This window comes from Mytilus galloprovincialis, chromosome 8 (genome assembly GCF_965363235.1).
Source record: "Mytilus galloprovincialis chromosome 8, xbMytGall1.hap1.1, whole genome shotgun sequence".
Taxonomy (NCBI): Eukaryota; Metazoa; Mollusca; class Bivalvia; order Mytilida; family Mytilidae; genus Mytilus; species Mytilus galloprovincialis.
In genome coordinates this window covers 8,894,618-8,908,503 of record NC_134845.1, presented here as the reverse complement: position 1 = coordinate 8,908,503, position 13,886 = coordinate 8,894,618, and the positions used below count along the sequence as shown (strand labels likewise).

General features: G+C 31.7%; 1 protein-coding gene across 1 annotated transcript in view; it reads left to right on the top strand.

The window, feature by feature from the left end:
- Positions 1-3,119: 3,119 nt before the first annotated feature.
- The window catches only part of LOC143042956 (structure-specific endonuclease subunit SLX4-like), a 20,417-nt gene continuing 9,650 nt past the window's right edge, over positions 3,120-13,886 (top strand). Inside the window, exons 1-5 of the mRNA XM_076215459.1 lie at positions 3,120-3,325; positions 8,818-9,799; positions 12,356-12,507; positions 12,742-12,849; positions 13,574-13,710. Of these exons, the coding sequence (XP_076071574.1) occupies positions 9,199-9,799; positions 12,356-12,507; positions 12,742-12,849; positions 13,574-13,710 (998 nt within the window). The 5' untranslated portion in view covers positions 3,120-3,325; positions 8,818-9,198. The remainder of the gene's footprint in view (positions 3,326-8,817; positions 9,800-12,355; positions 12,508-12,741; positions 12,850-13,573; positions 13,711-13,886) is intronic.

Sequence of the window (13,886 nt, the reverse complement as noted above, 5' to 3'; positions counted from 1 at the left end):
TTGTTGTTGCAGATAACTCCAGTCCATAACTGTACGTGGATAAAATTAATATTTATAACTGTCTTAAAAGATGTTTGTATTTGTCTAAATAAGTGTGGATAGCTTTGTCAGGTTCTATTGTCTAACTCATAAGGTAAAATGTAGGGACAGCAACAATTTTGAATATAGTTTTGTAAAAAAACAAAACAAGTCTGTACCTTAAACGCCTAATTTCAAGTTGGTATCAGTTTAATTCTGTCGCCATTTCAGTAACAGGTCGTGTGTTATGGAAGCGGTTGCTTGTGAAGTAGGCTGCACTTTTGTAACTTTTTTTCAATTTGTGAAATTTGATACGGATCCCAAATAGTTGAGCAGTAAATAAGCTTTTTCAAATGCTTAATATTTTACTACATGTGAGGCTATTCCAAGATTTATACGAATAAATCCAAGAGACTTGTGTACTTTTGATGTCATATTATCAATATGTTTATCTCAGTTTTAGTTTAATTGAAGAGTTAAATCGTAATATTTTGTAGAGTCAACTTTTTCGAGAGAGTGATTGTGTAATTTGTAAGAAAAGTCTAAGAGTTTTCGTGTTTGTATTACACTCATGAGAATGTGCATTTATCAGGGTGAAAATGCATGAGCCAGCAAGTAAGACTGTTTTATAAATGTTACATCACACTGAGGTTTCTTAATTTAATATTAAGTCTACAATTAGACATCTTATTGTACATCGTGACCATGTCCTAAATATAGTAGGCCACTCAGTGTATAACAATACATTGTTTCAATCCACAGACACTTGTTTCAGAAAAAAATACTACATATCTTAATAAAACAATATAATAAAACAATATATATAGGAAAAACCAATTCTGAGACAAATGCCTGTGTTTCAATCCCGTATCTCAATAAAGTGCTAAGTAGCCCTCCCGGAGCACCTGAGATCACCCCTATATATAGTTTTTGGTGGGGTTCGAGTTGCTTATTCTTTAGTTTTCTATGTTGTGTCATGTGTTCTATTGTTTGTCTGTTTGCCTTCTTTCATTTTTAGCCAGGCACTGTCAGTTTATTTTCGATTTATGAGTTTGACTGTCCCTCTGATATATTTCGTCCCTCTTTTAGGGGTATATCTACCCCCTCTAAAAAATCTCATAGCCTTAATTATGTTTAGCAGCATTTATACATGAAAATTCCATAGTACTCCAAATAGAGGCACCATAGTCAATCGCAGACCATAGAATTGAATTGATGACAGAGTTTGTTATTTTGCAATCAAAATCTGCCATGATGAAGTACTTTTTAAGAGAAAGTGTATTTTATACAGCTGACTCGTAATAAGTTTATAATATAATGTTGTTTGCTTATTGTGTAATTGTAACGTTTTTAATATTATAGTGTTTTTAAATGGTAAGATATATTGATATCTGTTATAGATTTAATATAAAAGTATTTTCCTGTGTGTTTTACAGTCTCTCATCACTCTTTTAACAGGGGCTCTTTTATGATGAATCTGTTAATATTTGATTGTGTTTTATATCAAAGGTTTCAGTTAAAGAGGTGCGACTCTAACAAATTATATGTTGTTGTATCAATCAATTGTCGAATACCATACCTGAATGAGTATTTCAAAGACAAAATTATACATACATGTGATATGATAAACTTGAAACAAATTGTCGCAAATGACCATATGAGATTTTCAGGTATATCGGCACCCTGATCAAAATGTGAGTCTTTTAAAAAAAAATTATTTGCATTATAGTTTGTCTTTCTTTACCATTTTATATTTGAGTGTAGAAATTTTCATAAGTGGGGCCCATATTGACTTACTAAAAGGGGCCCCGTTCCAGTCATGTTTCAGTAATTCCCTATATAATTGAAGATAATCCTTGTAAACTTTTAGAAAAATTATTTGATTCATTAGTAAGCCCCATATTGCTGTATTGTAGTGGGTTTGGGGTGTTTTTGATAATTCGGTAGACAATTCTTGTATTAAGTTATTTGATCATATTTTAAGGTCTGAAAACACACTTGTATCCATAGTTTTTCTGGCAACTGAAAAAATAACCCCTGGACAAGGAAACTTTATTCTATTTTAAACAAGGCCACAATTAAAAAAAAATTGGTTTGCCCAAACCCTACCCAAAGGTTGAGACAGTGGGCAGGTAGGTAGGCATTTTCTTTTTCTTTTTTCAAAAAGAGAAATTGAAGTATCGAGTGTTTATTAGTCTTCATAATCTGATTAAAAAAAATGTCTTCAAATCAGGACAATAAAAGAATTTGAGTAGGCAGCCCTTTTCTGGGTAGGTAGCGTTTGGGCAAACAAACCTATTCTTTTTTATGGCCCAATCTAGGATTTTCAAACCTAGCTGGGGGAAACTTTTCTATTAAAAAATATCTACCAAGTATTAAACAACGAGTGATTGATCAGTGCACACAGGATCAATCATCAAAAATTCAAGATTCATCAAAACTAAAATTTTACCAACAATTTCATAATTCAAATCAGCGTAGTTCTTATGTTGATGTTCTAAGTAATAGATTAGAAAGGTCATCTGTGTGTAAAATTAGATTGAGTGCACACAATCTTGCTATTGAAAAAGGGCGATATTTAGGTTTACCCACCGATGAACGAGTTTGTAATGTATGTAAATCAGCTGAGGTAGAAGATGAAAATCACTTTTTACTGAAATGAGAAAGTTTTTTTCAACTATAGAATTAACTTTAAAAATATAATATTAAATATACTTTCTGCATGTTGTAGTGAAAATCAGCTAAATATTAATAGTTGCATTAATAGTAATTCTTTAAAAGTCCTGAAAGTGACTAGTTCTTATATATATAAATGTCTGGTGCATAGAAACGAGATTTTAGCTTCCTAATTATAACATATTTAACTACTAGTATGCTGTATTCGTTGTTGTAATGCACTGAAATATGGCCTTTGCCAATTATTGTAATTGCGTTTGTGCCAATAAAATATTTGTATGAATCAACCAACTTTTCTCAGAAAATGGGGGACCCGGCCCCCTAAAAAACCCCCCATCTAAATCCGCCTCTGTCCTTAAGGGTCGTAGATAATTTGGCCAATTCGTGAATCTTGAATCAAATATTGGTCCGAGATGTCGTTGGTCCGAGTTGTCCAAATTCCGCATGTAAAGACCTTGCAAAGATGGCAGCCTCCACAAAAACATGAAAATTATAAAAATAAGTGCATTGATATGGACGGGCAAGAAATAAAGCGATCAAAATATATGCGGGGAACAGCAGCTTATAAATTTCGAAACAGATTCGTATTCGGAGTTGTTGCTTTTGGCCTGGGATTAGGAGCTGTAATGAAGTAAGAAAATCAACCATAATCACATCTAAAATTTTAAAAAGATTTGATATCATATGATTGCCATTGCGATAACTTGAACTTTTCCACAAGAGACCAAAATGACAAAGAAATTTTAAACAACTTAAGATCCCGGAAGTCCTTCAACAATGAACAAAGCCCTAGGCCTAGCGCATACTCATCTTTAAAAAGCCGTACAGACCCCAACATGCCCAAAATGACCGGTACCTCGAATTACCGAATAACAGTGTTATTATCCGAATAACTCATGTAATTACCGAATAACTCTTCAAATATCAATATTAACACATTTAAGTGACTTTTAAACATATATTATTGAATAAAATTATAATAGAAGTGTATTTTATAACCTAAAAATAAAAAAAAAGTTGCAGGTAAGTTAATATTGATCATTATAAAATTATGGATATCGGTGTGTACTTCCAAGATGGCGACCAAGGAAAACGTAAGAAATGAAGAAAAGAAAGATTGCATACATGCCTTCAAAGGAAAACGCCATGAAAATATAGTATTAAATAATTTACTGTATATACAGAGAATTGTCTAATGATTGTTTAATAAAATCAAAGCTTCTGAATGGATGATTTTTATGTTTATTCTAATAAAATTTTCTCAAAACTAAATATAAGATTTTCATTGGCAAATATAAATGTTTTTACAAGTCACTTTAATTTTGTATAAAAAGCCATGAATACATGTGTGCTGTCTTCCATTTTCAAAATGGCTTTATATCCGTGTGTTCAATGTGATGAAGAATGTGTTGATTGCACCATTCAATGCAGTTGTTGTGATCGTTGGGTTCACAGTGCTTGTGTCCCAATGGATGATGCATTGTTATTGGCCTGGTCAGATGCGTCTCTAAAGTTCCTTTGTAAGGACTGTTGCTTTACAGACAACAAGTATGACATGGCCAAGGCGTTAGAAAGGTAAGTAATTTTCATACATACCTTTTATTATAAGCTATACAAATGCGAAATTGGTTTTTTTTTTATATTATTAATAGAGAGTGAAACATGGTACAAGAAAAATAAAATAAAATATTTAATTTCAAAGAAGACAATCTTTCACCTAGTTTATTATATTTCATTTATTTCTTATTTCATTTAAAATGTATTTAATTTACTTAATTTAAATTACTAAAAAATCAGAATTAAAAATAATAAAATAATACTCAATTAATATTCTTCTAAAATTAGTATTTACGTTTTTTTTATTGCTACTTTTATTTATTTTCATACATTGAATAATTTGAAAGTGATAATGAGTTAATTAGTTCCAATAAACAAAATAATCATTACCTCACACTTCTGTTAGATTGTTAATTGGGTTGTTGTTTACTGACACGTGCCCATTACATAATTAATCATTAAGAGATAATGAAATTATATTACAGTATGGACACTCTGCATTAAACAGGCTTGTGACTGTCTTGGTATACCAAGGCTGCATTACCAACACCAATAATTATAATAATGAAAAATAGAACACAAATAAATATTTACAACTATATACAATATGTACATCCTATGTTAGTTTTCTGTCAAAGGGTAATAATGTTCAATGTTTCACCAATAATTTTTGATTATTTAAAATAAAAAATTATTAAAAAAAGATATTTTAATAAAGTTATACATTTTCGTATATTGTTCATGTTCAATTTTATTGTGTATATTTCGTATGTAGTTATACTGGTAAGTACATGTTTACGTTGCAACCAATGCAGGTTCAATTATCTTTTTTCAATTATTTTAGTGTTTAAGTAAGTATACAGTTTTGTTTATGCAATTTATTTTTATTCTGTTTAATGCATTTTTCTTTTGTTGTTTCCCCACTGCTGTTTTATGCACTTGATACATAATGCATGTATAGTATTGTTTCGCATGTTTTCAGGTTGAAATTCTAAATAAAGTATTTCCGCGGACTATGACAGATAAGCCCGTGCCTTGTGCAGGATATCTTAGTAGTTATAAATTTTTTACAATAAATTCTAAATAAAGTATTTCCGCGGACTATGACAGATAAGCCCGTGCCTTGTGCAGGATATCTTAGTAGTTATAAATTTTTTACAATAAATTCTAAATAAAGTATTTCCGCGGACTATGACAGATAAGCCCGTGCCTTGTGCAGGATATCTTAGTAGTTATAAATTTTTTACAATAAATTCTAAATAAAGTATTTCCGCGGACTATGACAGATAAGCCCGTGCCTTGTGCAGGATATCTTAATAGTTGTAATTTTATAGATTTAAAGGGGCTTAGTTAACATCCATTTCTAAATCACAAATATAAAAATATGATAAAGATAATATTTTTTTTATAACTAAAATTAAAACAAAAACTAATTTAAATAGTTTACTATTCCATATTTTATTTTAAAAAATGCCCACCCTCACATTGTTCATTGCCGTGACGTGGCGTGAGGGCTCCACTTTGGTGGTCTAAGATGAACACGTTGAGGGTTGTATGCAATCTTTCTTTTCTTCATTTCTTACGTTTTCCTTGGTCGCCATCTTGGAAGTACACACCGATATCCATAATTTTATAATGATCAATATTAACTTACCTGCAACTTTTTTTTTATTTTTAGGTTATAAAATACACTTCTATTATAATTTTATTCAATAATATATGTTTAAAAGTCACTTAAATGTGTTAATATTGATATTTGAAGAGTTATTCGGTAATTACATGAGTTATTCGGATAATAACACTGTTATTCGGTAATTCGTGTTACCCCAAAATGACAAATTGATAACATTATATCAAAATTTACTCTGAGTACCTACACAATTGTGCATCTGGAAAAGTTTAAATAATCATGATGTCTAGGAACTTAGGAAGGTTATTTTAGATTTTTGCATTGACACCTTTTATGTCAATGTTGGATAAAAAAGTCAAAATTGCAAAAATACCCACAGCAGATTGCATGCTTTTCTGGACTTCAATGTAAGCATGCCCTAGATAAATAAAATTCAAATATATTTTATGTTTTGGAAAATAAAAATGTAAGAACTTTTCTGGATTTACAAAATTTGGACAAATTATAAATACCTTAAATACATGTACAGTGCACTGCTCAGTTGGTTACATCATTAGTTGGATCCCCTCTCCATGGCTGTTGCAGCGCTGTCCACGACAATCTCCAGGGGGTACACGGACTGAGTTAATAATCCTCCACTAGGAACCAGCTACATGTACATTCTCTTCTCTCTTCCTCCATACCCAACCAGAAGCTTCCTCTACCTGTTTCCCAACTTTTCCAACCAAGCTTCTTCTTACTGGTCCAGTTAGTCCTAGGGACCCCTGAAGGCTCTCCAAAATGTTTGAGAAACAAAGTCTGTACAGCCTACCTTCACTGGAAAATACCATGTCCTCCAATTCTTCTTGTTGATGTCTGTTACCAATTCCTGATACATCTACCTCCACTGGGAAAGACCATGTCCTCCAATTCTTCTTGTTGATGTCTGTTTCCAATTCCTGATACATGGCAAGCTTTCTCTTATGGGCTTCTTCTAGTCTTGTTTTCCATGGCACTGTAAGCTCTACAAGAATGACCTGTCTGTTGATTCTGGACCACAGCACTATGTACGTCTAGTCAGAGGGTTGTTGTTAAAATCTCTCTTTGGAAGGTGGTCTTTCTCCCAACTTTGGCTTGCAATTTTACTGGATTTTACAGAATTTTGAAAAATTAAAGAATTCTCTTCAGAAAAAAATATATATATATATATGTTGTATACAAGTTGTAATGATGTGCAAATTATAATTTGTACAGATTTTTTGTACAAATTATTAGTGTTTTATGAATTGCTTAACACAAATGGATAATGCAAACACAATTTTTTGTTTCGCATATTAAATTCTTTAAATTCCTGTCATGCTTCCACAACTACATGTACACGATACAGTCAAATACTGAGCATTCGATATGTATACACACACATTTTAAGAACACAAAAAGACTTTTTATGAATATGATTTTGGTATAAACAATGATATAAAAAGAGAAAAATAAAAGTAGAATTTATACCATTCTGTTATCCTTATTTCCAGTTTGACGACAAGGAGAATAGCATCAATTGTTAGTTTGAAGTATAAAATCTTAATTTAAAGACATTAAACTGGTTCATTTAAGAAGATAAACTTTTATGACCTGGTTCATAATGTTATGTGTCAAAAAAACCTCTAACTTGTACAAGAACCCTGTACAAATAACAAATTGTACAAACTTAACATCTTGTACAGAACATATATATATATATATATATATCATTGGCCGCCCTTTGACTGTTTTCTGTTCATAAGTTGGGTTGTCCCAAGTTAGGAGCCTCTGATCTTTGTTAGTCTTGTATTATTTTTATTTTAGTTTCTTGTGTACAATTTGGAAATTACTATGGCGTTCATTATCACTGAATAGTATATATTTGTTTAGGGGCCAGCTGAAGGACGCCTCTGGGTGCGGGAATTCCTCGTTACATTGAAGACCTGTTGGTGACCTTCTGCTGTTGTTTTTTCTATGGTCGGGTTGTTGTCTCTTTGATACATTCCCCATTTCCATTCTCAATTTTATTGTTGTCTCTTTGACACATTTCCCATTTTCATTCTCAATTTTACACATGCAGTTTAAAAATTAAATATAACATTAATGCTTAGAGCTGTTAAGCATGATAAGGATAACAACATACTTTCACAAAAATAGAAAATAAAACTGAAAACAACACGCTCTATAAATTTCATGCATCTGAAGCCCTTTTCTGGATTCACCTTCATCATGTTCATCAGGAACGCTCAAAGCAAAATTTTCAAAACCCAACGATTTATAAGAATCAAAATAAAAATGCTCAAAACATGCAAAAATAGCCAAATCTATCATAATAACATATATGCACTAAATATATAAACTAAGTGTAATTTTCAAAATCAGCAGATCATTCTAAATGGCATCACAAAATTAAACATAAACTACATCATTTTTTTGTACATGTACATGTACATGTACATGTTTCAATAAATGAATCTTCAGGCATAGCATTCGTATGACATGTACGTCATGTACATGATGTATGAGCTGTCATCATGACCTTTTCATTTAGAAAATAATTGTGAAAACGGCTGGTTTGCATTTAATTTGGCAGCTCATTTCATAATGTAGAGGCATAGTATCTAAAACTGTTCTCATTTTGTTTACTTCAAAAAAGATCTGACAGTGGATTTACAATTGAAATTTTGCCATTCCGCTCGACCTTTTAAAACATGTTCGGGAAAACTACACACTACATATTTCACATTCCGCTCAACCTTTTAAAACATGTTCGGGAAAACTACACGCTACATATTTCACATTACGCTCGACCTTTTAAAACATGTTCGGGAAAACTACACGCTACATATTTCACAGGGTTATTGTCTTATATCATCATTTCATTTCTCACTCCCAGAGAATGGTAATACATTTGTAATTATGTTTATCCATTTCAGTTATTTTGTGGATGTAGAAAAATCTAGGCTGTTCGTTCAGATAAAGAAAAACCAGGAATGGAGAGATGAAACACTAAGAAGACAACAACAAATAAGTCAGTTAAAAGCTCTTGAGAAATCAAGGGATAAAAAAACAATCAAATCTGTCTAAAATCTAAAATTGTGTTGATTAGTAAACAAACTTTTTGACTTACATTTGACTTTCATATCTATAGAGATTGTAATAGATGATTATATGAATTGTTTTTGTTAGTTTATATTTTGGATTAGGTGTGGATGATGAGAAAAACATTTAACACTTGTGTGTCTTACTTTTCTGTGAAATTTTGTTATTTTGTTATTTGAAAAAATAAAAATTAGCACACTATCAATCTTTTAACAATGAGTACCTCTGGTGAAATTTCAAAAAGCCAGAAAACCAAACTTTCTCTTCAGAGGAAGGTTAACAAACCATGCACAGATCTTGTAGAAATTATAAAACAACCCTCTTTGAATGAAACCTGTGAATTCAGATCTGTAGAAAAGATGCAAAAGTTTTTTAGCAGTAGTGAATCTCAAAGTAAGGAAGATGGGATGAGAAAAGGAAAGTCAACAAGGAGAAATTTAATCAATAAAAATTCTGCCAAAGCCCCCAAAAATGAAAAATCTAAAAAGAAAGTTCAGATCAAAACTGAAATGTTAAAAGATACTGAGAGCTCTAATGCAGTGCTTTTAAATCAACCATCTTGTTCAACATTAAATAACAAAGGTACAGAGGACATAGAGGATACTGTAAAAATTGAAAATAAGACTGAGAAAACTAAAAACCAAAATGAAGCTGATGATCCCAATGTAATTGAGATAGATTGTGAAGAGGATGACAAACCAGGAAGTAAAGGGAAATGTTTGGCGTGTGGTAAAGACGACATAGATTCCCAAGACATGGCTTCACATCTACAAACTTGCCTGAAATCAAGGTTTCAAAGAGGAAAAACTCAAGCAGGTAATTCATTAAATCTGCAAGTTAAATTTTAACCAATCATGCATGTGCATATATATATATACATGTTTGACCAATCATACAGGTACACATCTAGTGTAAAAACTTAGTGAGATGGTGGAGGTTATAAACAAATTTACAGTACCCACATACAAATACTAATACATGTAGTAGCTTTGGTGTGTATGGAAAGTTATTTGTCTGAACAGAAACAAATCTTCTATATTAAAGCAGTCCAAGTGGGCCACTTGTACACACAAACACATATTTATTTAGGAACTCATAAATGGGACAAGCATTCCAAAGAATAACCAGATGCTCCACAGGGCGCAGCTTTATATGACCGCAGAGGTTGAACCCTGAACAGTTGGGGCAAGTACGGACACAACATTCAAGCTGGATTCAGCTCTAAATTTGGATTGTGATTAAATAGTTGACACAGCATAGGTTTCTGACACAGAATGAATGTGGTCTAATGAATTTAAAAGTTTGTTTTTGCCTTTGAGCAATTCACTATGCTGTTGAATATTAATCCTCTCAAAAAAATGTTTGAAGAAATTTTCTTTTATTTATGAAATCTGAAATGAGAAAAATTCCCCCCCCCCTTTTTTTTTCACATCCCCCTTTCCCTTTTTCCAAAACTGATCTCAATTTAAATTTCTAATGAAGTTTGCAACAATAACTACTCATTTAAATACATCATAAAATATTAAAATGTAAAATAAAGTGCTTGTTATCACTGAATGGTAAAGATTGTTTTAATTTATCAGTCGGTAGTAAAAGTGAATATACACTGTACATTGTATAAAACAATGATTTAAGTTGATTCAACTACTATTCTGGACAAAGAAAGATAACTCCAATTGAAAATATTTTGCTATTGCACGATATTGTGCAATTAGAAATTTCTTGCTATTGCACAATACTGTGCAATTGAAAATATTTGCTATTGCACAATACTGTGCAATTGAAGATTTCTTGCTATTGCGCAATACTGTGCAATTAAAAATTTCTTGCTACTGCACACTACTGTGCAATTGAAAATTTCTTGCTACTGCACAATACTGTGCAATTGAAGATTTCTTGCTATTGCTGAATACTGTGCAATTGAAAATTTCTTGCTATTGCACAAAACTTAATATAATAATTTTGGATCCTGATTTGAACCAACTTGAAAACTGGGCCCATAATCAAAAATCTAAGTACATGTTTAGATTCAGCATATCAAAAAAGCCCAAGAATTCAATTTTTGTTAAAATCAAACTAAGTTTAATTTTGGACCCTTTGGACCTTAATGTAGACCAATTTGAAAACGGGACCAAAAATTAAGAATCTACATACACAGTTAGATTTGGCATATCAAAGAACCCCAATTATTCAATTTTTGATGAAATCAAACAAAGTTCAATTTTGGACCCTTTGGGCCCCTTATTCTTAAACTGTTGGGACCAAAACTCCCAAAATCAAACCCAACCTTCCTTTTATGGTCATAAACCATGTGTTTAAATTTCATAGATTTCTATTTACTTATACTGAAGTTATGGTGCGAAAACCAAGAATAATGCTTATTTGGGCCCCTTTTTGGCCCCTTATTCCTAAACTGTTAAAACCTCAACTCCCAAAATCAATCCCAACCTTCCTTTTGTGGTCATAAACCTTGTGTTTAAATTTCACTGATTTCTATTTACTTATACTAAAGTTATTGTGCGAAAACCAAGAATAATGCTTATTTGGGCCCTTTTTTGGCCCCTAATTCCTAAACTGTTAGAACCAAAACTCCCAAAATCAATCCCAACCTTCCTTTTTTCCACCGCAAGACGACGCAGGATGACGACGACGACGACGCCAACGTGATAGCAATATACGACGAAAAATTAAAATTTTTGCGGTCGTATAAAAAGGGACCATTGTGAAAATGACTTAACCACTGGAAAAGAAATGCTCTGAAAAATCTCTATTGATGAAGATAGATGAGACTTTAAAATTTACATATGCACACACTGAAGGGCTTTATTGCTGTTCTTCATATTGTTACTTATAGCATTCACCAATCAACGAAGGAGACCATATACTAGTAATGAGAACATATGTTTTAAAGTGAAATGTGATAACTTATTGCAAAATAAAAAGTGAATCAAGTCACATTCACAACCCACACTATGGAAAATATCTAGGATTTTAAACAGAATAGCTGTAACAGAATGATTTGATATACTAATAAAGTAAATAATAATTTTTAATAGATATTAGTTACTGTGGATTCATTTATTTTGGTGGTATCAGTTTTTGTGGAATGTGGAGAACTTGCATTTTTTGTGGATATTTGATTTTGTGGTTTTACCAATCTCTGCATACAAAGCCTATACATGCTATATAAACTTTGTAATTCATTGAATAATTGAATTCGTGGTTCACATGTACCAACGAAAATTGGTATCCAAAGAATAATGATGAATCCACAGTATTTACTGACAAATATATAGTTTTGTTATGTTGGTAATTCAGTGATGCAGGAAGGTCTTTATAAAAAACATTATTTTATCTTATTTTCTTTTTAAGAATCAGAAGAAGAGGTTGCTGAACAGGGAGTAAAATCAGCTGATCCTAAAGTAGAACAAGAAGAATGTTTCTTTTGTCAGATTTGTCAAAAAGATTTGTCTAAGATGAACTCTAACAGACGCACCCAGCATCTAAATAGGTGTATTGATAAGGTAACATATAATTACATTCAGGGGTTTGTTTTTTAACTTGTGTAAGGGTATCAATTGTAGATCATATGATATTTGACAGACAGCAAAAAGTTTTCCTTAAAAAATAATTTTACATTAAAAAACTAATTACAGTTGAAAAGTTGAAGAAAATAATTATTGTGAAACAAGAGAATTACCATTTCTACATTCCAGCAGTCTAGGTATTTTGTAAATTGTGTATGTTTTAAATTGTAGGATGAAGAGGAACAGAATATAAAATATTTAGAGAAAAAAGCTTTAGAACATGCTAAAACTGCAGTACTGGATTGTCCTATGTGTGGTAAACCTTGTAAAACTGAAAATGTAAGTCTAATGTAAGAGTAAATGAGATGTAGAGTATACATAAGTAATGATGGATCTGTGATGTACAGTGACAAATATTACATGCATAACAAGACAAGAACATGTGTATGTGATTTAGATATGAACCCTGCTTTGTTCTAGACCTGTTAATTCACAAGGTAATCCCATGGAACACAGCATTTCTTCAAGCTGAACAGTATTTGTTCTTAATCCTAAATAAGCTTAGCAGAAAATAAGGGAAATACAAATTTTCAAGTCTTTAGTTTTATCTGGTTCTCAATTAAAACACCAACTTCCCACACTCAAGGAAAGCATGAGACAGCAACCACCAAATAAAATAATGAACAGGGCAGCAATGCACAGGTGCCTATATAATATGTCACACTCTAAATTGTCCTAAGTCTATGATATTTTTCAAGTAAATTTAATTTATGACAAATGGCTTGTGCAAATAAATTTTGGCGCCGGGAATCCAGCAAAAAAAACAAATTCAGTAGCGAAATGGTAATACCCATAAAAAATTTCATACATGTTAAGTTCAAAATCCAGGAGAAGATCTACTTCTTTACCACCTTTTTCCTAAAGGGTGAAAAAGGAGAATGTCCTTATGAAAAAGTATCAATGTGAACTGTAAGGTACTTAAAACAAACCTAGTGAAAGGATTTTGAATGATGTCATGATTAATTCTGTACATTTATCTCATGGCAACAATATTTTTAAACAGGCCAGGAAAGTACATGTAAAGAAATGTGGCCAACAACTGAAAGTATCAACAGATCAGGTGTTAAAACTGATGAAAAAACAAGAGGAAGAACACAAGATGTTAATAGCAGCTGGTATTCTGCCCAAATCTACGCTCAGGTAATTGCTCTATAAGGTGGATATTGATAAGGACACCAGATGTTGAAAGCAGCTGGTATCCTGCTGAAATCTCATCCTATGTATTTCTACTATAAAAATAAATATGGACACCAGATGTTAATATTAACTATGGTGTACTACCTAATGTAAAAATATGAAGATTAAGTATAATTGTG